Genomic DNA, 25,293 nt, shown 5'->3' with positions numbered 1-25,293 from the left:
TGATATTCTCGTATTTTCTTATGATATTCTGATACTATTAACCTACTTCCAAAACATCATATTCTCCCTCAAGTTTACTGATACTCGCTCACCGCAACTCTCACATGCCCTTTTTTCAATCTCTGCTTTTTCCTGTTGACCTCCTGCCACTTTCTCTTATTTATATTTATTTATTTTGCTTTGTCGCTGTCTCCTGCATTAGTGAGGTAGCACAAGGAAACAGATGAAAGAATGGCCCAACCCACCCACATGCACATGTATATACATACACGTCCACACACGCAAATATACATACCTATACATCTCAACATATACATATATATATATACACACACAGACATATGCATATATACACATATACATAATTCATACTGTCTGCCTTTATTCATTCCCATCGCCACCCCACCACACATGAAATAACAACCCCCTCCCCCCGCATGTGCGCGAGGTAGCGCTAGGAAAAGACAACAAAGGCCACATTCAGTCTCTAGCTGTCATGTAATAATGCACCGAAACCACAGCTCCCTTTCCACTTCCAGGCCCCACAGAACTTTCTATGGTTTACCCCAGACGCTTCACATGTGCCCTGGTTCAATCCATTGACAGCACGTCGACCCTGGTATACCACATCGTTCCAATTCACTCTATTCCTTGCACGCCTTTCACCCTCCTGCATGTTCAGGCCTCGATCACTCAAAATCTTTTTCACTCCATTTTTCCACCTCCAATTTTGTCTCCCACTTCTCCTCGTTCCCTCCACCTCTGACACATATATCCTCTTGGTCAATCTTTCCTCACTCATTCTCTCCATGTGACCAAACCATTTCAAAACACCCTCTTCTGCTCTCTCAACCACACCCTTTTTATTACCGCACATCTCTCTTACCCTATTATTACTTACTCGATCAAACCACCTCATACCACATATTGTCCTCAAACATCTCATTTCCAGCACACCCACCCTCCTCCGCACAATTCTATCTATAGCCCACGCCTCGCAACCATAAAACATTGTTGGAACCACTATTCCTTCAAACGTACCCATTTTTGCTTTCCGAGATAATGTTCTCGACTTCCACACATTCTTCAATGCTCCCAGAACTCCCCCCCCCCCCCCCCCACTCTATGACTCACTTCCGCTTCCATGGTTCCATCTGCTGTCAAATCCACCCCCAGATATCTAAAACACTTCACTTCCTCCAGTTTTTTTCCATTCAAACTTACCTCCCAATTGACTTGTCCCTCAACCCTACTGTACCTAATAACCTTGCTCTTATTCACATTTACTCTCAGCTTTCTTCTTTCACCCACTTTACCAAACTCTTATACATCTCCCAATTATTTGTCAGCAACAGTTTTGAGTATACACATTTGAAATGATGTATACCATTTTACTTGAGGTTGACTGTCGTTGATTGGTTAGTTAGGATTTTTGTTATACATATGGATCTTGGTGAGATGCCTGAGGATTGATAATGCATGCATAGTTCTACTGTGTAAAGGAGATGGAGACAAAGGCAAGTGTTCCAGTTTCACAGGTATAAGATTTTTGAGTGTATCTGCTAAGTTGTATGGAAAAATGGTGATTGAGAAGATGGTGGCAAGCACAGAGCATCAGACTAGAGGAGGAACAGTGTGGTTTCAGAAGTGGTGGAGGTTGTGTGGATCAGGTGTTTGCTTTGAAGGGTGTGTGTGAGAAATTCTTAAAGAAACAGAAGAATTTGTACATGGCATTTATGGATCTAGAGAAAGCACATGATAGGGTTGTTAGAGATGTTTGGTGGAAGATGTGATAGATATATGGTTTTGGAGGAAAGTTGGGATGTGTATTTGAATCAAGAAAACTTGGGAGAAGTGAAGTGGTTTAGATACCTGAGACTGGACATGTAATTGAATGGAACTATGGAAGTTGAGGTAAGTCAATGGGTGAAGATAGAAGTAAAGCAGTCCCAAAAACTGATTGACTGATAGCATTAACATCAAGCATTAATAAAATCTTTCAGAGTCCTAAAAGGCAAATTGACTGAATTAATGGAAGAGCAGTTTACATAACCTAGGACAACATAATTTCAGAGCAGGAAGATCCCTCTCACAGCTGCTTGACCTCTATGATAGGATGCTGACTTGATTTACACAAACTTTGTAAAAGATTTAAGAAATTTAACCATGATGTCATTTGCACATAAGATGCTAAAAATGGGAATAACTGGGAAAAATTGGAAATGGATATACAACGTTTTAGCAAACAGATCACAAGTAATTGTAAACCATATCATCTCCATTGCCTCTGCAGGAATAATCTGTCTGTACTTTTACCTTCTTATTTTTTTATTATTATACTTTGTCGCTATCTCCCGCATTAGCGAGGTAGTGCAAGGAAACAGACTAAAGAATGGCCCAACGCATACACATGTATATACATACACCCTTCTTTTTTTTTTTCACACTACTTGCCATTTCCCGCGTTAGTGAGGTAGTGTTAAGAAGAGAGGACTGAGCCTTTGAGGGAATATCCTCACATGGCCCCCTTCTCTGTTCCTTCTTTTGGAAAATTGAAAAAGAAAGGGGAGGATTTCCAGCCCCCCACTCCCTTCCCTTTTAGTCGCCTTCTACGACATGCAGGGAATACGTTGGAAGTATTCTTTCTCCCCTATCCCCTTCTTGTTCCTCATTATTATATCTGACATTGACACAAATACAAGCCATAGTTTCATATTATCCTTTGCAGATGATACAAGAACAAGTATGAAAATCACATCGACAGAGGATGCCAATAGACTACAAAGAGACATAAACCAACATGCTATTCAATGGACATTAATTTCAACTCCTCAAGTATGAGGAAAATGAAGAATTTAAGAAGAATGCAAAATACTGGAGAGACAGACATTATCATTAATCATTGGAATTAAAAAACCTTGCAACATAGATCCATGTGAATAGGGGTTTTGATGTATTTGCTGGTCATTTAGAGGAGATTGACTGTTAAGAAAATCATTATTCTTAACTTTGAGATCAGAAGATTGTTTTGTACAAGTGTAAGGTGAACAGATGGACTACAAGTCTACAATACCTCCATAAAATCCTTGTCATACAAAAACCATTTTGTAACATGCTTATTGTAGTTTGTGAATATGTTTAGCCTCAGTATTTAGATTTTATGCTGATGTAGTATTTATTACATGATTGATTGGTTGCTAATATATCAGATTGATAAGAGTGTATGACCAGTGGAGAAATATACTGTATTCCAGTAGTTTAAGGATTTCAAGATTTTTTGATATTGTCAGAGTATGAAAGTAAATGTAAATGTAAATAAAAGCAATGTTGTTAAGTTTAGCAGGGTAGAGGACAGGTTAGTTGGGGTGTGAGTTTGAATGGAGAAAATTTAGGGGAAATGAAGTGTTTTAGATACCTAGGAGTGGATATGGCAGAAAATGGAACCATGGAACTTTGGCAAAGGTTATGGAATCATTGAGGAACGTCTAGAGAGGTCATTATCTGGTAGGGCAAAAATGGGTATATTTGAAGATATAGTAGTCCCACAAATGTTGGATGGATACAGGGTATGGGCTGTAGATGAGCATGTATGGAGGAGGATGGATATGTTAGAATTGAAAGTTTCAAGGACACTATTTGGTTTGAGGTGGTTTGATCAATTAAGTAATAAAAGGGTCAGAGAGGGGTGTGAAAATAAAGAGAGTATGGATGGGAGTTGAAGAGGGTGTGCTGAAATGTTTTGGATACATGAAGAGAATATCATTTGTCCATGCCATGTCAGTCATTATAGAAAAAGATGGGGATATATTTGTTGGAAGTGGAGGGGGAAAGGAGAAGAGGGAGACCAAATTGGAGATGGAAGAATGGAATGATTAAGATTTTGAGTGATTGGGGCCTGAACATGCAGAAAGGTGACAGATGTGCACTGGATAGAGTGAATTGGAAGGATGTAATAAATGGGTCAGCATGCTGTAAGTGGACTGAACCAGAGCATGTGAAGCAGCTGTGAAAAGATGTGTAGGATCTGGTTGCGCATAGGGGACTGTAGTTTTATTGAACTGCACTTGACAGTTAGAGAATGGATGTGAGTGAATGTAGCCTTTCTTTGTCTGTTCTTGAAGCTACATGTGAACATATGAAATGACAATCAAGTATGAAGAGAAAATGAAATAGGATAATATTGTTGATATCACATTACTTTCTTAATTGTCACATACTACTATGATATAGTGATATGTGACCCTTTTCTATTCAAACAATGTTTTATTAACAGTGTTCAATTGAAATTTATCCAACAGCTGCATCTGTGGCAGGAAAACCTGGACTGAAACTATGAACAAATTGCGCAATAAGTTGAAGTTAAACATACTGTTGCTCATTGTGTGGCATTTGAAAGTTATTTCATTTGAAGCTTCTTAGTTTTGAGAATGAAATGTGACAAGAAATATATTGTGATTTATGAATCATAGTGCATTAGTGTCACAGAAATTACAGATGAGAATAAGGACCATTCGATATTTTTCAGTCAGAAGTTGGAAAATATGACTAAAGTGTGGAACAGTTATCCCATCCAGCTACAGGATAAGCAATCTTTGTGGCAGGAGACTGTCAGAAGTTGGCGATTGTACATCAGTTATACCTACAGAGTTTTAGCCTAAAGTGTTTGTGCATTGTGGCAGACAACTGTAAGTGCACGTCTTACTCCTCTTCCTTTTCCTCATCCTTATCCTCTTCACCCTCCTCCTCTTGTGATTCATATTCTTCTTCTTCCCCTTCCTCCTGTGATTCTTATTCCTCCTCTTCCACTCCATCAACTTCATCGTCACCTTCCACCACCTCCTTTTCCTCATCCTATTCCTCCTGCTTCTTTTCCTCTGCTTCTTCTCCACCTTTTTCTTCTTCCACATCCTGGGCCCAACCACGCTGCACCACTACAGCACAACAAATGTACGATTGGGAAGAAGGGGATCGTTTCTCCTTTGAGGACTCGGAGCGATTTGAAGAGGACTCATTATGTAGCTGGATCAGCGAGCCCGAGTCCCTCTGCAACAATTGGAGGGGGTGGAAGCGTTCAGAAAAACTTGCTTCCCTCCTCTATGGCCGTGCCAGAGATAAAGGTAAGAGTCAGTGACATATTTTTGTACTGTGCTTGATATGAATGATATTGGTGACATTTAGCAATGGGAATTTTACATAAGTAAGTCATTAGATGAGAGTTTTCATATTATGATGTAGACTCATATCTAAAATGTCTGGTGTAACAGTTATGAGTTTTGAGAATTAGGACAATTATTTTTTTGGGCTGAGAAAAAATTAGCAGTAGGTATGATGTCATTCATTCAGTCATATTATTAACTAAAGGTATTTCTTCATGACTTTGCCTTTTCCCCAAAGTACGGTTTTGTTAAGTCTTATATGAACATTTTTCTTACTTCATGCTTGAGTGAATTTAGAGAAATTCCTTAAAGAGTATTTACTCGACATTTTGCCTATTGTCTATCTTCTCTGATTGATATGTATTGTGCATTACTTTGAAAAAGTGTCTACATTTTTTATAGAAAAGAAGAGTGAATGTTGGGATGAAGAGGGTGGTGAGAGTAAGTGAGCTTGGGAAGGAGACTTGTGTGAGGAAGTACCAGGAGAGACTGAGTACAGAATGGAAAAAGGTGAGAACAATGGAAGTAAGGGGAGTGGGGGAGGAATGGGATGTATTTAGGGAATCAGTGATGGATTGCACAAAAGATGCTTGTGGCATGAGAAGAGTGGGAGGTGGGTTAATTAGAAAGGGTAGTGAGTGGTGGGATGAAGAAGTAAGATTATTAGTGAAAGAGAAGAGAGAGGCATTTGGACGATTTTTGCAGGGAAAAAATGCAATTGAGTGGGAGATGTATAAAAGAAAGAGACAGGAGGTCAAGAGAAAGGTGCAAGAGGTGAAAAAGAGGGCAAATGAGAGTTGGGGTGAGAGAGTATCATTAAATTTTAGGGAGAATAAAAAGATGTTCTGGAAGGAGGTAAATAAAGTGCGTAAGACAAGGGAGCAAATGGGAACTTCAGTGAAGGGCGCTAATGGGGAGGTGATAACAAGTAGTGGTGATGTGAGAAGGAGATGGAGTGAGTATTTTGAAGGTTTGTTGAATGTGTTTGATGATAGAGTGGCAGATATAGGGTGTTTTGGTCGAGGTGGTGTGCAAAGTGAGAGGGTTAGGGAAAATGATTTGGTAAACAGAGAAGAGGTAGTAAAAGCTTTGCGGAAGATGAAAGTCGGCAAGGCAGCAGGTTTGGATGGTATTGCAGTGGAATCTATTAAAAAAGGGGGTGACTGTATTATTGACTGGTTGGTAAGGTTATTTAATGTATGTATGACTCATGGTGAGGTGCCTGAGGATTGGCGGAATGCGTGCATAGTGCCATTGTACAAAGGCAAAGGGGATAAGAGTGAGTGCTCAAATTACAGAGGTATAAGTTTGTTGAGTATTCCTGGTAAATTATATGGGAGGGTATTGATTGAGAGGGTGAAGGCATGTACAGAGCATCAGATTGGGGAAGAGCAGTGTGGTTTCAGAAGTGGTAGAGGATGTGTGGATCAGGTGTTTGCTTTGAAGAATGTATTTGAGAAATACTTAGAAAAGCAAATGGATTTGTATGTAGCATTTATGGATCTGGAGAAGGCATATGATAGAGTTGATAGAGATGCTCTGTGGAAGGTATTAAGAATATATGGTGTGGGAGGCAAGTTGTTAGAAGCAGTGAAAAGTTTTTATCGAGGATGTAAGGCATGTGTACGTGTAGGAAGAGAGGAAAGTGATTGGTTCTCAGTGAGTGTACGTTTGCGGCAGGGGTGTGTGATGTCTCCATGGTTGTTTAATTTGTTTATGGATGGGGTTGTTAGGGAGGTGAATGCAAGAGTTTTGGAAAGAGGGGCAAGTATGAAGTCTGTTGGGGATGAGAGAGCTTGGGAAGTGAGTTAGTTGTTCGCTGATGATACAGCGCTGGTGGCTGATTCATGTGAGAAACTGCAGAAGCTGGTGACTGAGTTTGGTAAAGTGTGTGAAAGAAGAAAGTTAAGAGTAAATGTGAATAAGAGCAAGGTTATTAGGTACAGTAGGGTTGAGAGTCAAGTCAATTGGGAGGTAAGTTTGAATGGAGAAAAACTGGAGGAAGTAAAGTGTTTTAGATATCTGGGAGTGGATCTGGCAGTGGATGGAACCATGGAAGTGGAAGTGGATCATAGGGTGGGGGAGGGGGCGAAAATCCTGGGAGCCTTGAAGAATGTGTGGAAGTCGAGAACATTATCTCGGAAAGCAAAAATGGGTATGTTTGAAGGAATAGTGGTTCCAACAATGTTGTATGGTTGCGAGGCGTGGGCTACGGATAGAGTTGTGCGCAGGAGGATGGATGTGCTGGAAATGAGATGTTTGAGGACAATGTGTGGTGTGAGGTGGTTTGATCGAGTAAGTAACGTAGGGTAAGAGAGATGTGTGGAAATAAAAAGAGCGTGGTTGAGAGAGCAGAAGAGGGTGTTTTGAAATGGTTTGGGGCACATGGAGAGAATGAGTGAGGAAAGATTGACCAAGAGGATATATGTGTCGGAGATGGAGGGAACGAGGAGAAGTGGGAGACCAAATTGGAGGTGGAAAGATTTAGTGAAAAAGATTTTGTGTGATCGGGGCCTGAACATGCAGGAGGGTGAAAGGAGGGCAAGGAATAGAGTGAATTGAATCGATGTGGTATACCGGGGTTGACGTGCTGTCAGTGGATTGAATCAGGGCATGTGAAGCGTCTGGGGTAAACCATGGAAAGCTGTGTAGGTATGTATATTTGTGTGTGTGGACGTATGTATATACATGTGTATGGGGGTGGGTTGGGCCATTTCTTTCGTCTGTTTCCTTGCGCTACCTCGCAAACGCGGGAGACAGCGACAAAGCAAGAAAAAAAAAAATTTATAGTGACTGACTTGGGAGGGGGTGAACATGCCCCAGTCGTGACTGTCTCAGATTTTTTTTCTTTGCCATTTCATGCACAGCTAGGTAACATAAGGAACAGACAAGGAATGGCCTCATTTACACTGAAACCAGAGCCCCCTATCCACAGCCATGCCCCACAGACCTTTCTCAAGTTTCTCCTAACCACTTCTTATGCATTAATTCAGTTCATTGACAGCATGCTGCCCCATTTCTACCACATTCCTCCAGCTTGCTGTATCTAATGCATGTCTCAGCCTAGTCATACCAGATGATGTCTTCAGAGGTCTTCACCCCCATAGCTCAGGCTAGGCTCAAGCTATTTGATGTGGTCGTTAGTTGACCAAGTTGTTGGAAATAGTAAAGGATCTAAGTCACTGGGAATGGCTGAAATCTCTGAGGCTATCATCGGAGCATGGGAGAGGTATATTATCATCAGTACCTAGAAAATCCTAGAAGTTATGGCTCTTAACTTACTTTTGGAAGTATAGTCGTTCTGGCACGATTACCTCTGAAATCCAAAGGTGTGACATACACAGAAAGAGAGTACACCTTTAACATCGAGGGGCCAAGACTCTTCTGGGCTGTAGAGTGTGAAGACCTTCGAAGACTTTTGGTACATTTGGTACAGTAGGGTTGAGGGACAAGTCAGTTGGGAGGTAAGTTTGAATGGAGAAAAACTGGAGGAAGTGAAGTGTTATAGATATCTGGGATTGGATTTGGCAGTGGATGGAACCATGGAAGCAGAAGTGAGTCACAGAGTGGAGGAGGGAGTGAAAGTTCTGGGAGTGTTGAAAAATGTGTGGAAGGTGAGAACATTATTTTGGAAAGCAAAATTGGTTATGTTTGAAGGAATAGGGGTTCCAACAATGTTGTATGGTTGCGAGGTGTGGGCTATAGATAGAGTTGTGTGGAGGAGGGTGGATGTGCTGGAAATGAGATGTTTGAGAGCAATATGTGGTGTGAGGTGGTTTAATCAAGTAAGTTATGAAAGGGTAAGAGAGATGTGTGGTAATAAAATGAGTGTGGTTGAGAGAGCAGAAGAGGGTGTTTTGAAATGGTTTGGTCACATGGAGAAAATGAGTGAGGAAAGATTGATAAAGAGGATTTATGTGTCAGAGGTGGAGGGAACGAGGAGAAGTGGGAGACCAAATTGGAGGTGGAAGGATGGAGTGAAAAAGATTTTGAGTGATTGGGGCCTGAACATGCAGGAGGGTGAAAGGTGTGCAAGGAATAGAGTGAATTGGAACAATTTGGTATACCAGGGTCGATGTGCTGTCAGTGGATTGAACCAGGGCATGTGAAGCATCTGGGGTATACAATGGAAAGTTTTGTGGGGCCTGGAAGTGGAAAGGGAGGTGTGGTTTCGATGCATTATACATGACAGATAGAGAATGAGTGTGAACGAATGTGGCCTTTGTTGTCTTTTCCTAGCACTACCTCACACATGTGCAGGGGAGGTTGTTGTCATTTCATGTGTGGTGGGGTGGCAATGGGAATGAATAAAGGTAGCAGGTATGAATTATGTACACGTGTATATATGTGTATGTCTGTGTATGTATATTTATATGTTTAGGTATGGATATGTGTGTGTGTGTGACGTGTATGTTTATACATGTGGTTGTGGGTGGGTTGGGCCATTCTTTTAGCTGTTTCCTTGCGCTAACGTGGGAGACAGTGACAGTGTATAATAAAAAAAATGTGTGTGTGTGTATGAGTGGATAGGCCATTCTTCATCTGTTTCCTAGCACTACCTTGCTGATGTGGGAAATAGCGATTAGATATGATAGAATATATATAAAGTAAGATCACAACATGTAGATGGGAATCATGCCATATCCACTGAAGGATCCGTACTTGCACTTCTGTTCTTTATTCTTATATCTGAAATTGACTTGAACAGAAGCCACAGTTTCATATCATCCTTTGCTAATGTTACATCAATTGAAGATGCTGGAAAGCTAATGTTACATCAAAGAGACATAAACTGTCTTTAACTGACCAACTGAGGAAAGCATGCTTTTCAATGGAGATAAGTTTCAGCTCCCTCAGTATGGGGGAAATGAAGAAATCAGAAACAACACTGAATACCTGACAGACACAAACACAATCATAAATCAGTTGAATGTGTGATACCATGGAATGATAATGTCTAATGACCTAACCTTCAGTGGTCACAGTGAAACAACGGTTGGTTCATGCAGAGGGATGGCAGGATGGATCTTGCAGACCTTAAAGACTAGGGAAGAAAAACCAGTGATGATATTATTCAAAGTGCTAATTCTTTCATGAATTGTATGTTGTTTTGTTTCAACATCACTCTACAAGGCAAGTGATATCATGGATTTAGAAAATGTCCAGAGATCTTTTATAGCCTGTATTAATATGATGAAATAACTAGATTACTGGAAATGACTAATCTTTAAAGGCTATACTTCCTAGAGTGCAGATAGGAAAGCTGTACCATCTTCTGTACCTTGGAATCCAAGACGCTGTGGTTCCAAACTTACATTCAGAAATAACATTATACTGGCACAGCAGGCAAAGAAGGCTTTGTGGAATATACTACCTCTGAAATCCCAAGGTGTGATAGGCACAAAAAGAGAGAACACTGTCAACATTCAGGACCCAAAACTGTTCAATACTTTGCCATCTACCATCAGAAAAGCTGTGGGGTGCATGGTACAGAAGTGTAAAATTGCATTTGCCAGGTACCAACAAAGGGCACTAGACCAGCCAGGCTGTGGGGGCTATGTGGGCCTGAGGGCTGCAGCTTCGAACAGCCTGGTTGACCAACAACCTACTCCAGCAGCCTGGACCCAGCACAAGTTGTGGGGGTGAAGACCCATAAAGACTTCACAAGGTATCACCATTTACCGATATTTCCCAGAATTCAACGAAATCCCGTATCAAGAGGGTCACTCCTCCCATCTCTTTCTCTATCCCCTTTTGCTCGTGTACCTTTCTGGACACACTAGTTAATTTTGCATGTGTTTTGTCTTCACCACTCCCACGGTGTCTTTGTTACATTCTAAGAAATAGTCCCTAAATATAAGCTACTTTCCATTTATTACCAGGCCATCTACATCTGCTGAACGTTCAGCCTAAAACACTTGCTATAGCAAGTTGATGTGCCATTATTATATGATAATGGGCCTGTAGTATCCTTATGTTTTCTTACTCCCATTTTATTGAAAGTTCTTTTAGTTTTTTGTGAAAACTTGTCTGTATAGAACTTTTCTTATTGGTTCAGGATTTCTACTTAAACTCTCCTTGTAATCTTATGTAAATTTTAAACTCTCCTTGTAATCTTATGTAAATTTTAAAGCCCCGATTTTTGCCACTTGGGTAATCTGTAAGCCTTTCTTTTGTTGATTAATTAGTTGATTAATTTCTCAGAGTGAGGAGAATAAAGAAAGTGAGTTGAAGTATGTTTAGCTGAATCATCTTAAACCAGAGTGATTAGAGTTAGAAGTTGAAGAGAGCTCATATATGGAAACTAGATATAGGTTAGGCAATATGACAAAACCCAGTCAATGAGGTAAGTGGGAGATTTTGCTCCATTAGTAACTGTCATAATGGAATGACTGGAAAGAAAGCTAATAAGGGAAAGAAAACTATATTATAGAACAGAGAGAAGAAGAGCCAAACGAAAGAAGTTTAGCAAGCAGAGACTTATGCCACATTCCTGTCAAATACTTTAGATGTGTCAAGGGCCATGACAGGATTTGCCAAAGGCGCTAAGAGAGTGGGTCACTTTGGAAAGAACACCATCTGACCTTTAAGTGGAGAATCCATATTAGTGATATGAAAGAACTGTCCTCAACCTTGCTAGACCTAATAACTTTGCTTTTATACTTATTTACCCTCACCTTCATACTTTAACACACTCTCTCAAGCTCGAGCACCATCCCTCAATAAATGAATGGGTTATATTCCCGTAAAACCACTCTCAGATAAAAATGTAAATCAGTATCCACTTCTCTAATGACTTCCATTGTAAAATTGGGAAAAAATTTCTGTAGGTGAGAAAATCTTAGAAATGTAATGTCACCAGATTTTTTTTTTTTTTTTTTTTTTTTTTTTTTTTTTTATACTTTGTCGCTGTCTCCCGCGTCTGCGAGGTAGCGCAAGGAAACAGACGAAAGAAATGGCCCAACCCCCCCCCCCCATACACATGTACATACACATGTCCACACACGTGTATACATACCTACACAGCTTTCCATGGTCCACCCCAGACGCCTCACATGCCTTGATTCACTCCACTGACAGCACGTCAACCCCTGTATACCACATCGCTCCAATTCACTCTATTCCTTGCCCTCCTTACACCCTCCTGCATGTTCAGGCCCCGATCACACAAAATCTTTTTCACTCCATCTTTCCACCTCCAATTTGGTCTCCCTCTTCTCCTCGTTCCCTCCACCTCCGACACATATATCCTCTTGGTCAATCTTTCCTCACTCATTCTCTCCATGTGCCCAAACCATTTCAAAACACCCTCTTCTGCTCTCTCAACCACGCTCTTTTTATTTCCACACATCTCTCTTACCCTTACGTTACTTACTCGATCAAACCACCTCACACCACACATTGTCCTCAAACATCTCATTTCCAGCACATCCATCCTCCTGCGCACAACTCTATCCATAGCCCACGCCTCGCAACCATACAACATTGTTGGAACCACTATTCCTTCAAACATACCCATTTTTGCTTTCCGAGATAATGTTCTCGACTTCCACACATTTTTCAAGGCTCCCAAAATTTTCGCCCCCGCCCCCACCCTATGATCCACTTCCGCTTCCATGGTTCCATCCGCTGACAGATCCACTCCCAGATATCTAAAACACTTCACTTCCTCCAGTTTTTCTCCATTCAAACTTACCTCCCAATTGACTTGACCCTCAACCCTACTGTACCTAATAACCTTGCTCTTATTCACATTTACTCTTAACTTTCTTCTTCCACACACTTTACCAAACTCAGTCACCAGCTTCTGCAGTTTCTCACATGAATCAGCCACCAGCGCTGTATCATCAGCGAACAACAACTGACTCACTTCCCAGGCTCTCTCATCCCCAACAGACTTCATACTTGCCCCTCTTTCCAGGACTCTTGCATTCACCTCCCTAACAACCCCATCCATAAACAAATTAAACAACCAGATACCTATCAAGAAACAAGTTTTACAAAACAAGAAGCAAAACACATAAGAAATATAAGAAAATTAGCATATATAACATATACTAATGTAAGAAATTACAAAATATAGCATTTTACTGATATTTACAGGAATGCATTTCAAAGTGTTTAAGGAATTAAAATTTGAGTGTCATATATCTTGGAGACAGCAGAAGAGAGAATGAATGGACAATAGTCAGACGGGTTAGAGCAATCTCCTTTCCTATGGATGAACTGAACCAGTGTTTGTCTCTTAAGAAGAAGGAAAACTGGGTTTCATGACAAAGATGCAGTGGGCCTGATGCTCCCAAGCATGAGCTGTTGCAGTGATCCTTCAAGCATTAGCAAGACTATACCTCATTAATGACAGCAAGATAATCATATTTACTCACCCTCACTCTTAACTGAACCAGATCACATACCTATACTTAAGTCTACATTATACATTTTTGGATCAGAAAAAAAAATGTTTGTACTGCAGATATCTACACTTGTAATGTTCAGAGCTCGTATTAGCTTATAGAATAGGAAAACAAAACTCCAAGCTACACTTGTAATGTTCAGAGCTTGTATTGGCTTATAGAATAGGAAAACAAAACTCCAAGGGTAAAGTTGTAATTTATTTGATCTTCGTTTAGGGCCATTTGTGAGTATCAGTACCAAGCTCCAGCAAAGTCTGTACACTCACTCTCAGTTCATAAAGGTTCTGTTAATGAAATTTAGCACATAGAAAGAGAAATAATCCACTGCCTTGTTTTTTAAGAAAAAGATTGCATGTTCAACAATCCCGGCGATTTCTTTCAAATATTTATTAAAAAGAATGGATTATATCCCTCCAAAGATGAATAAGAAGTGTCCAGCATCTAGTAGTTGTGTCAGTGACATAAAAAGACAGAGAAAATATTGTCTTGCCACAAAACTGGATGTGTTAATGTGATATGATTATGAAATCCTGTCAGTATTAGTAGAATGCTATATTTTGTAATTTTTTACATTAGTATATGTTATGTATGCTAATTTTTTTATATTTCTTATGTGTTTTGCTTCTTGTTTTGTAAAACTTGTTTCTTGATAGGTATCTGGTGACATTACATTTTAAGATTTTCTCACCCACAGAAATTTATTTCCCATTTTACAATGGAAGTCATTAGAGAAGTGGATACTGATTTACAACATTTTTATTTGAGTGGTTTTACGGGAATATAACCCATTCATTTATTGAGGGATGGATGTAATTTAGCCATTGATCTGCCCCAATGTTGCTAAGGGTAGAGATATTATTGTACAGTTTTTAAGAGTTTCCTCCTTTGTAAGTGATTGGTTTTGTATTCTTAAGAATATGAAATCTGTTTTAAGTTTTGATCAATTCAAATGAATTCTCAGATATTTAGTGGTGGTAAAATATTTAGAATAATGGGAATTATACTTGTGAAGCATAGATAATAGAAAACCTGGTCTTTGAGGAAGTGATTAACAAGACAGTACTGTAATATTATTCAGGTTCCAAGTCTTATGCTTTAGGTTTCAAAGCAGAAGATTCCTTGTATGAATTTTCCTTTCATCACATTGATTCTGTAGTTCAGTACTTAATAACAGTGCTCACCACAGCTTCTCATAATAATTTCCCTTTTCAGTGATTTTAATCCCCTTACTTTTTTTTATTTTCATTTTTTTTCTACCTTCTAATGCCTCCTGGCCAATGCATAAAAGCATTTGTTGATTTTTTCAGACATCTTTTTCATCCATTTAGTTGGCTTCTGTTTCGAGTATGATTGTGGAACCTGCTGGCTGGGTCCTTTCAGATATGTTTCAAATGTTGTGAAACTTTTTAGCTTATATACTGGGGAAGTGTTTAACAAAGAAAGTGGGCATTCTCCTTTATGTTTGGAAGGTAACGTATACAATTTAGGCAGAAAGAAATATTTCTGAGACTTATGGTTTTCAAACTTTTTTGTCACAGTCATATTATTATTTTGATTCTTTCTGATTTACAGATGGCAGAGTACATTCACTCACAGAGATGTGTGCACGCACAGTGGCGGCACACATCCCCTTTGAGGTGGTGGAACAGATGATGCCACCTGTCCCAGAACAGTTACAGCTTCTCATTGCATTTTGGAGTTTTCCTGAAAATGAAGAAGACATTCGGCTCTACAGCTGCCTGGCTAATGGGAACGCCGATGAATTTGTTCGTGGGGAAAACCACTACAAACACAAATGTGTTCATGATCCCTTGCAAATTGGTGAGTTCTCTTTGAGATTCCTAATTTTAAAACAAATTATATTTTCATAGTTTTTCTCTAGCCTTTTGTATGCCTCACAAAAAAATCTGGAAATGGTTTACAGTACTGTATAGCTGTACAAATGTGTGTATTTACTGCGCACTATATTCTATTTTTCCGACAATTTTAGTTCTTGTTTACTTTGCACATGCATCCAAAAAAGCTTAAGGTTAGATTGTATGTTAACTTTTATTTATGATTATTAATCTTAGAACCCCTTTCATTTCAAAGGGTCCTGGTGTTACCCCAGGGTCCTTTTTTCCAGGGCCTTCTGCAACCCAAGGCTGTGTTACAACTCATAGGAACAGGTGGACTCCTTTGAAGCAAGAAGTTTTATGACAAGACTGTACTTCTTTTATCAGTTGATGACAATACAGCCTTGCCAAATGTGACTTCATTTGCAGTGTAGAGTTTGATATTGCTAAGCCAGAATGTACAGATTCAGATGAAGATTCAGTAACCTACAGTTTTTTTTTTTTTTTTTTTTTTTTTTTTTTTACTAAAATTCTGTACTGTTCATAAAGTAGTGGCTTATCAGCATACATCATTTCATAGTGAGTACTATTATGTTGATAAAAAAAAACCGGTTCTTATGCCATTTGTTACACTTAAGCTGAGCCAAGTTTTACAATTCATAAGAATGCATCCTTTATTGTGATACTAATCTCTGTTTAGAATAAAGTTAACACTTCTTTGTTCAAAAAATTCGTCACTGTTAACGTGTTTATTTGTAACACTGTTAGTAGAAAGCTTTACCAAACTCTGCTTGCATGTGGTTGCTTCATGATTAAGAAGCCACCTTTGGCAAGGCTTTATTATTATGAATGGAATGTCACTTCATAGGAGCTCATTCTCCTACTACTGATTGTAGCATAGCTTTGAAACTGAAGGGTCCTGGGGTTTATCAAATTAATGAATATTACTACAACCCAGAGTTCATAATTTTCAGCAATATGTATTTATGTATTTATTTATTTTCCTTTGTCGCTGTCTCCCGCGTTTGCGAGGTAGCGCAAGGAAACAGACAAAAGAAATGGCCCAACCCACCCCCATACACATGTATATACATACACGTCCACACACGCAAATATACATACCTATACATCTCAATGTACACATATATATACACACACAGACATACATATATACCCATGCACACAATTCACACTGTCTGCCTTTATTCATTCCCATCGCCACCTCGCCACACATGGAATACCATCCCCCTCCCCCCTCATGTGTGCAAGGTAGCGCTAGGAAAAGACAACAAAGGCCCCATTCGTTCACACTCAGTCTCTAGCTGTCATGCAATAATGCCCAAAACCACAGCTCCCTTTCCACATCCAGGCCCCACACAACTTTCCATGGTTTACCCCAGACGCTTCACATGCCCTGATTCAATCCACTGACAGCACGTCAACCCCGGTATACCACATCGATCCAATTCACTCTATTCCTTGCCCGCCTTTCACCCTCCTGCATGTTCAGGCCCCGATCACTCAAAATCTTTTTCACTCCATCTTTCCACCTCCAATTTGGTCTCCCTCTTCTCCTCATTCCCTCCACCTCCGACACATGTATCCTCTTGGTCAATCTTTCCTCACTCATTCTCTCCATGTGCCCAAACCGTTTCAAAACACCCTCTTCTGCTCTCTCAACCACGCTCTTTTTATTTCCACACATCTCTCTTACCCTTACATTACTTACTCGATCAAACCACCTCACACCACACATTGTCCTCAAACATCTCATTTCCAGCACATCCACCTTCCTGCGCACAACTCTATCCATAGCCCTCGCCTCGCAACCATACAACATTGTTGGAACCACTATTCCTTCAAACATACCCATTTTTGCTTTCTGAGATAATTTTCTCAACTTCCAAATATTCTTCAAGGCTCCCAGGATTTTCTCCCCCTCCCCCACCCTGTGATTCACTTCCGCTCCCATGGTTCCATCCACTGCCAGATCCACTCCCAGATATCTAAAACACTTTACTTCCTCCAGTTTTTCTCCATTCGAACTTACCTCCCAATTGACTTGACCCTCAACCCTACTGTACCTAATAACCTTGCTCTTATTCGCATTTACTCTTAACTTTCTTCTTTCACACACTTTACCAAACTCAGTCACCAGCTTCTGCAGTTTCTCACATGAATCAGCCACCAGCGCTGTATCATCAGCGAACAACAACTGACTCACTTCCCAAGCTGTCTCATCCACAACAGACTTCATACTTGCCCCTCTTTCCAAAACTCTTGCATTCACCTCCCTAACAACCCCATCCATAAACAAATTAAACAACCATGGAGTCATCACACACCCCTGCCGCAAACCTACATTCACTGAGAACCAATCACTTTCCTCTCTTCCTACACGTACACATGCCTTACATCCTCGACGAAAACTTTTCACTGCTTCTAACAACTTGCCTCCCACACCATATATTCTTAATACCTTCCACAAAGCATCTCTATCAACTCTATCATATGCCTTCTCCAGATCCATAATGCTACATACAAATCCATTTGCTTTTCTAAGTATTTCTCACATGCATTCTTCAAAGCAAACACCTGATCCATACATCCTCTACCACTTCTGAAACCACACCGCTCTTCCCCAATCTGATGCTCTGTATATGCCTTCACTCTCTCAATCAATACCCTCCCATATAATTTACCAGGAATACTCAACAAACTTATACCTCTGTAATTTGAGCACTCACTCTTATCCCCTTTGCCTTTGTACAATGGCACTATGCATGCATTCCGCCAATCCACAGGCACCTCACCATGAGTCATACATACATTAAATAACCTTACCAACCAGTCAACAATACAGTCACCCCCTTTTTTAATAGATTCCTCTGCAATACCATCCAAACCTGCTGCCTTGCCGGCTTTCATCTTCTGCAAAGCTTTTACTACCTCTTCTCTGTTTACCAAATCATTTTCCCTAACCCTCTCACTTTGCACACCACCTCGACCAAAACACCCTATATCTGCCACTCTATCATCAAACACATTCAACAAACCTTCAAAATACTCACTCCATCTCCTTCTCACATCACCACTACTTGTTATCACCTCCCCATTAGCGCCCTTCACTGAAGTTCCCATTTGCTCCCTTGTCTTACGCACTTTATTTACCTCCTTCCAGAACATCTTTTTATTCTCCCTAAAATTTACTGATACTCTCTCACCCCAACTCTCATTTGCCCTCTTTTTCACCTCTTGCACCTTTCTCTTGACCTCCTGTCTCTTTCTTTTATACATCTCCCACTCAATTGCATTTTTTCCCTGCAAAAATCGTCCAAATGCCTCTCTCTTCTCTTTCACTAATAATCTTACTTCTTCATCCCACCACTCACTACCCTTTCTAATCAACCCACCTCCCACGCTTCTCATGCCACAAGTATCTTTTGCGCAATCCATCACTGATTCCTTAAATACATCCCATTCCTCCCCCACTCCCCTTACTTCCATTGTTCTCACCTTTTTTCCATTCTGTACTCAGTCTCTCCTGGTACTTCCTCACACAAGTCTCCTTCCCAAGCTCACTTACTCTCACCACCCTCTTCACCCCAACATTCATTCTTCTTTTCTGAAAACCCATACAAATCTTCACCTTAACCTCTGCAAGATAATGATCAGACATCCCTCCAGTTGCACCTCTCAGCACATTAACATCCAAAAGTCTCTCTTTCGTGCGCCTGTCAATTAACACGTAATCCAATGACGCTCTCTGGCCATCTCTCCTACTTCCATACGTATACTTATGTATATCTCGCTTTTTAAACCAGGTATTCCCAATCACCAGTCCTTTTTCAGCACATAAATCTACAAGCTCTTCACCATTTCCATTTACAACACTGAACACCCCATGTATACCAATTATTCCCTCAACTGCCACATTACTCACCTTTGCATTCAAATCACCCATCACTATAACCCGGTCGCGTGCATCAAAACCACTAACACACTCATTCAGCTGCTCCCAAAACACTTGCCTCTCATGATCTTTCTTCTCATGCCCAGGTGCATATGCACCAATATCACCCATCTCTCTCCATCAACTTTCAGTTTTACTCATATTAATCGAGAATTTACTTTCTTACATTCTATCACATACTCCCACAACTCCTGTTTCAGGAGTACTGCTACTCCTTCCCTTGCTCTTGTCCTCTCACTAACCGCTGACTTTACTCCCAAGACATTCCCAAACCACTCTTCCCCTTTACCCTTGAGCTTCGTTTCACTCAGAGCCAAAACATCCAGGTTCCTTTCCTCAAACATACTACCTATCTCTCCTTTTTTCACATCTTGGTTACATCCACACACATTTAGACACCCCAATCTGAGTCTACGAGGAGGATGAGCACTTCCCGCGTGACTCCTGTTTCCCATTTTTAGAAAGTTAAAATACAAGGAGGGGAGGATTTCTGGCCCCCCACTCCCGTCCCCTCTAGTCGCCTTCTACGACACGTGAGGAATGCGTGGGAAGTATTCTTTCACCCCTATCCCCAGGGATAATATATATATATATATATATATATATATATATATATATATATATATATATATATATATATATATATATATATATATATTTTTTTTTTTTTTCCGCTGTCTCCCGCGTTTGCGAGGTAGCGCAAGGAAACAGACGAAAGAAATGGCCCAACCCACCCCCATACACATGTATATACATACGTCCACACACGCAAATATACATACCTACACAGCTTTCCATAGTTTACCCCAGACACTTCACATGCCTTGATTCAATCCACTGACAGCACGTCAACCCCGGTATACCACATCGCTCCAATTCACTCTATTCCTTGCCCTCCTTTCACCCTCCTGCATGTTCAGGCCCCGATCACACAAAATCTTTTTCACTCCATCTTTCCACATCCAATTTGGTCTCCCTCTTCTCCTCGTTCCCTCCACCTCCGACACATATATCCTCTTGGTCAATCTTTCCTCACTCATTCTCTCCATGTGACCAAACCATTTCAAAACACCCTCTTCTGCTCTCTCAACCATGCTCTTTTTATTTCCACACATCTCTCTTACCCTTACGTTACTTACTCGATCAAACCACCTCACACCACACATTGTCCTCAAACATCTCATTTCCAGCACATCCATCCTCCTGCGCACAACTCTATCCATAGCCCACGCCATGCAACCATACAACATTGTTGGAACCACTATTCCTTCAAACATACCCATTTTTGCTTTCCGAGATAATGTTCTCGACTTCCACACATTCTTCAAGGCTCCCAGAATTTTCGCCCCCTCCCCCACCCTATGATCCACTTCCGCTTCCATGGTTCCATCCGCTGCCAGATCCACTCCCAGATATCTAAAACACTTCACTTCCTCCAGTTTTTCTCCATTCAAACTCACCTCCCAATTGACTTGACCCTCAACCCTACTGTACCTAATAACCTTGCTCTTATTCACATTTACTCTTAACTTTCTTCTTTCACACACTTTACCAAACTCAGTCACCAGCTTCTGCAGTTTCTCACATGAATCAGCCACCAGCGCTGTATCATCAGCGAACAACAACTGACTTACTTCCCAAGCTCTCTCATCCCCAACAGACTTCATACTTGCCCCTCTTTCCAAAACTCTTGCATTCACCTCCCTAACAACCCCATCCATAAACAAATTAAACAACCATGGAGACATCACACACCCCAGCCGCAAACCTACATTCACTGAGAACCAATCACTTTGCTCTCTTCCTACACGTACACATGCCTTACATCCTCGATAAAAACTTTTCACTGCTTCTAACAACTTGCCTCCCACACCATATATTTGTGTGTTTTAGATATCTGGGAGTGGATCTGGCAGCGGATGGAACCATGGAAGCGGAAGTGGATCATAGGGTGGGGGAGGGGGCGAAAATTTTGGGGGCCTTGAAGAATGTGTGGAAGTTGAGAACATTATCTCGGAAAGCAAAAATGGGTATGTTTGAAGGAATAGTGGTTCCAACAATGTTGTATGGTTGTGAGGCACGGGCTATGGATAGAGTTGTGCGCAGGAGGATGGATGTGCTGGAAATGAGATGTTTGAGGACAATGTGTGGTGTGAGGTGGTTTGATCGAGTGAGTAACGTAAGGGTAAGAGAGATGTGTTGAAATAAAAAGAGCGTGGTTGAGAGAGCCGAAGAGGGTTTTTTGAAGTGGTTTGGGCACATGGAGAGAATGAGTGAGGAAAGATTGACCAAGAGGATATATGTGTCGGAGGTGGAGGGAGCAAGGAGAAGAGGGAGACCAAATTGGAGGTGGAAAGATGGAGTGAAAAAGATTTTGTGTGATCGGGGCCTGAACATGCAGGAGGGTGAAAGGAGGGCAAGGAATAGAGTGAATTGGAGCGATGTGGTATACCGGGGTTGACGTGCTGTCAGTGGATTGAATCAAGGCATGTGAAGCGTCTGGGGTAAACCATGGAAAGCTGTGTAGGTATGTATATTTGCGTGTGTGGACGTATGTATATACATGTGTATGGGGGGGGGTTGGGTTATTTCTTTCGTCTGTTTCCTTGCGCTACCTCGCAAACGCGGGAGACAGCGACAAAGTATAAAAAAAAAAAAAAAAATATATATATATATATGTGAGAAATACTTAGAAAAGCAAATGGATTTGTATGTAGCATTTATGGATCTGGAGAAGGCATATGATAGAGTTGATAGAGATGCTCTGTGGAAGGTATTAAGAATATATGGTGTGGGAGGAAAGTTGTTAGAAGCAGTGAAAAGTTTTTATCGAGGATGTAAGGCATGTGTACGTGTAGGAAGAGAGGAAAGTGATTGGTTCTCAGTGAATGTAGGTTTGCGGCTGGGGTGTGTGATGTCTCCATGGTTGTTTAATTTGTTTATGGATGGGGTTGTTAGGGAGGTAAATGCAAGAGTTTTGGAAAGAGGGGCAAGTATGAAGTCTGTTGGGGATGAGAGAGCTTGGGAAGTGAGTCAGTTGTTGTTCGCTGATGATACAGCACTGGTGGCTGATTCATGTGAGAAACTGCAGAAGCTGGTGACTGAGTTTGGTAAAGTGTGTGGAAGAAGAAAGTTAAGAGTAAATGTGAATAAGAGCAAGGTTATTAGGTACAGTAGGGTTGAGGGTCAAGTCAATTGGGAGGTGAGTTTGAATGGAGAAAAACTGGAGGAAGTGAAGTGTTTTAGATATCTGGGAGTGGATCTGGCAGCGGATGGAACCATGGAAGCGGAAGTGGATCATAGGGTGGGGGAGGGGGCGAAAATTCTGGGGGCCTTGAAGAATGTGTGGAAATCGAGAACATTATCTCGGAAAGCAAAAATGGGTATGTTTGAAGGATTAGTGGTTCCAACAATGTTGTATGGTTGCGAGGCGTAGGCTATGGATAGAGTTGTGCGCAGGAGGATGGATGTGCTGGAAATGAGATGTTTGAGGACAATGTGTGGTGTGAGGTGGTTTGATCGAGTGAGTAACGTAAGGGTAAGAGAGATGTGTGGAAATAAAAAGAGCGTGGTTGAGAGAGCAGAAGAGGGTGTTTTGAAGTGGTTTGGGCACATGGAGAGAATGAGTGAGGAAAGATTGACCAAGAGGATATATGTGTCGGAGGTGGAGGGAGCAAGGAGAAGAGGGAGACCAAATTGGAGGTGGAAAGATGGAGTGAAAAAGATTTTGTGTGATCGGGGCCTGAACATGCAGGAGGGTGAAAGGCGGGCAAGGAATAGAGTGAATTGGATCAATGTGGTATACCAGGGTTGACGTGCTGTCAGTGGATTGAATCAGGGCATGTGAAGCGTCTGGGGTAAACCATGGAAAGTTGTGTGGGGCCTGGATGTGGAAAGGGAGCTGTGTTTTCGGGCATTATTGCATGACAGCTAGAGACTGAGTGTGAACGAACGGGGCCTTTGTTGTCTTTTCCTAGTGCTACCTCGCACACATGAGGGGGGAGAGGGATGGTATTCCATGTGTGGCGAGGTGGCGACGGGAATGAATAAAGGCAGACAGTGTGAATTGTGTGCATGGGTATATATGTATGTGTCTGTGTGTGTATATATATGTGTACATTGAGATGTATAGGTATGTATATTTGTGTGTGTGGATGTGTACGTATATACATTGTGTATGGGGGTGGGTTGGGCCATTTCTTTCGTCTGTTTCCTTGCGCTACCTCGCAAACGCGGGAGACAGCGACAAAGCAAAATAAAAAAATATATATAATATGAAAAATGTAAGAAATAATTTAGAAAACTGAAACTTCTAGCTTGAAATGAAATGAAAAATGAATGTCACATAATGGTTCAACCTCTGGCTATGGAAAAGGGAAAATGTATAATTTATTTACACAAACGTCAATAGTAGTTTTCATCAACTTAACCACTGTATCATACAGCCTGGTCCACTTCTCTTATCATGAAACTGGAATATTGGCTTATGATGTTTCTCAATTTTCTTCATTACACAAAGTACAACCATATCTTGGATACATGAGGGTAGGTAGTTGGTCATCCGCCATAATAAAGCCTTGACAGACCAAAAGTTTATCTGGACCTCAACTTTTCCAATACATTCATGAAAAACGCCTTTTTGCTTTCCATCTCTATCACTTTGAAAAATGCTCCCTTTGTTCACATTTCAATGAAAGAATAAGCTTCAATGTCTAAGCTACATTCTTTTTTTCAGTTTCACTATTTTCTTGTTAGAGCTCCATGTATGAAAACTATCACTCCATTAACACAAACTATAAACATTTACTTCCCCTTTAAAAAAGTTCTGGGGAAGTCTGTCTCGATACACTGCGGGTCACTCTACCACCTGGCGAGGTTTGTGTTGCAATGGTTCTTGATTTACAAAAGTAGTAGCATCACTGGTGGGCGGAAGAATATTCTTGTAACCAAAGCGAGGATCACAGTCCATGCAACTACTTGTACCACCACATCCAAGTATGTTCACCCGAAGCGGTTCCGTGCACCTTGACAGACGGAAAAGTAGAGTTCTGACAGGGACCTCCTTGCTGCGAAGGGGTGTATCACTCCCCTGCTACTGTGTGGAGCGCAGAATCCGGTCACATTAAAATCCCACTGCTTCCCGGACATTCCATATGATGAGCTAGATCATCGCTGGGGTTTCTAAAGAGATCTGCATATGGCGCAGCCAGACTGGAGGAAGAATGCCGGACCCAAATGCCTCAACTGTGCAACGCACAGATCTGGGTTCTCCTCCGTCTCCTGTCGCTTGGCTCGGACGTGTACCTTGATGGCTTGCGCCACCGCAACCACATTGTCATTCGCTGTTTCGCCCGCTGTCGCTGGTGCTTGCGCCACCGCCCTCTTGAATTTCACTCGGGGGAAAAATATGTAGATTAGGTGTTACAGTCGTGGTTTTGAGAAACGCCTTGTAATTAACGGCGTTACTTAGCATCAGGGGAGGAAGGGTTAACATAATACACACGTAAACTTCAAGGTAATACACAGAAACACTCGCCGTGGCATAACTAATAGTTAAGTTATGTCCCTGGTGACGCATCTCACTATTTCCCTCGTTCTGAGTCACATAACAATTTGTTACACTCGAGAGAAAAGCAGGAAACACACGAGAATCAAATATTCTCTTCCGTTTTTATTATACTTAATCTCCGTCTCCCTCGTCAGCAAGGTAGTGCAAGGAAACAGACAAGGAATGGCCTAACCCACCCACATACACATGTACATACATAAATGCCCAAACATGCACATATACATACATTTACATTTCAGCATATACATACATATACATACTCAGACATGTTGGAAAGGATCACAGTTTTGCATGTGGTCAAGTATATTCCTGTGAGTCCACGGGGAAAATGAAACATGATAAGTTC

General features: G+C 41.1%; 1 protein-coding gene across 7 annotated transcripts in view; it reads left to right on the top strand.

The window, feature by feature from the left end:
• Dora (zinc finger SWIM domain-containing dorado) overlaps positions 1-25,293 on the top strand; it is a 302,025-nt gene that overhangs the window by 8,311 nt on the left and 268,421 nt on the right. For all 7 annotated transcript variants that reach the window (XM_071666088.1, XM_071666070.1, XM_071666078.1 and 4 more), the window contains exons 2-3: positions 4,299-5,117; positions 15,143-15,391. In XM_071666088.1, coding sequence (XP_071522189.1) covers positions 4,946-5,117; positions 15,143-15,391 — 421 coding nt within the window. In that variant the 5' untranslated portion in view covers positions 4,299-4,945. The remainder of the gene's footprint in view (positions 1-4,298; positions 5,118-15,142; positions 15,392-25,293) is intronic.

This window comes from Panulirus ornatus, chromosome 1 (genome assembly GCF_036320965.1).
Source record: "Panulirus ornatus isolate Po-2019 chromosome 1, ASM3632096v1, whole genome shotgun sequence".
In the NCBI taxonomy this organism is placed as follows: domain Eukaryota; kingdom Metazoa; phylum Arthropoda; class Malacostraca; order Decapoda; family Palinuridae; genus Panulirus; species Panulirus ornatus.
Note: the sequence above shows the minus strand (reverse complement) of the source record. Positions and strands in the feature narration are given on the sequence as shown.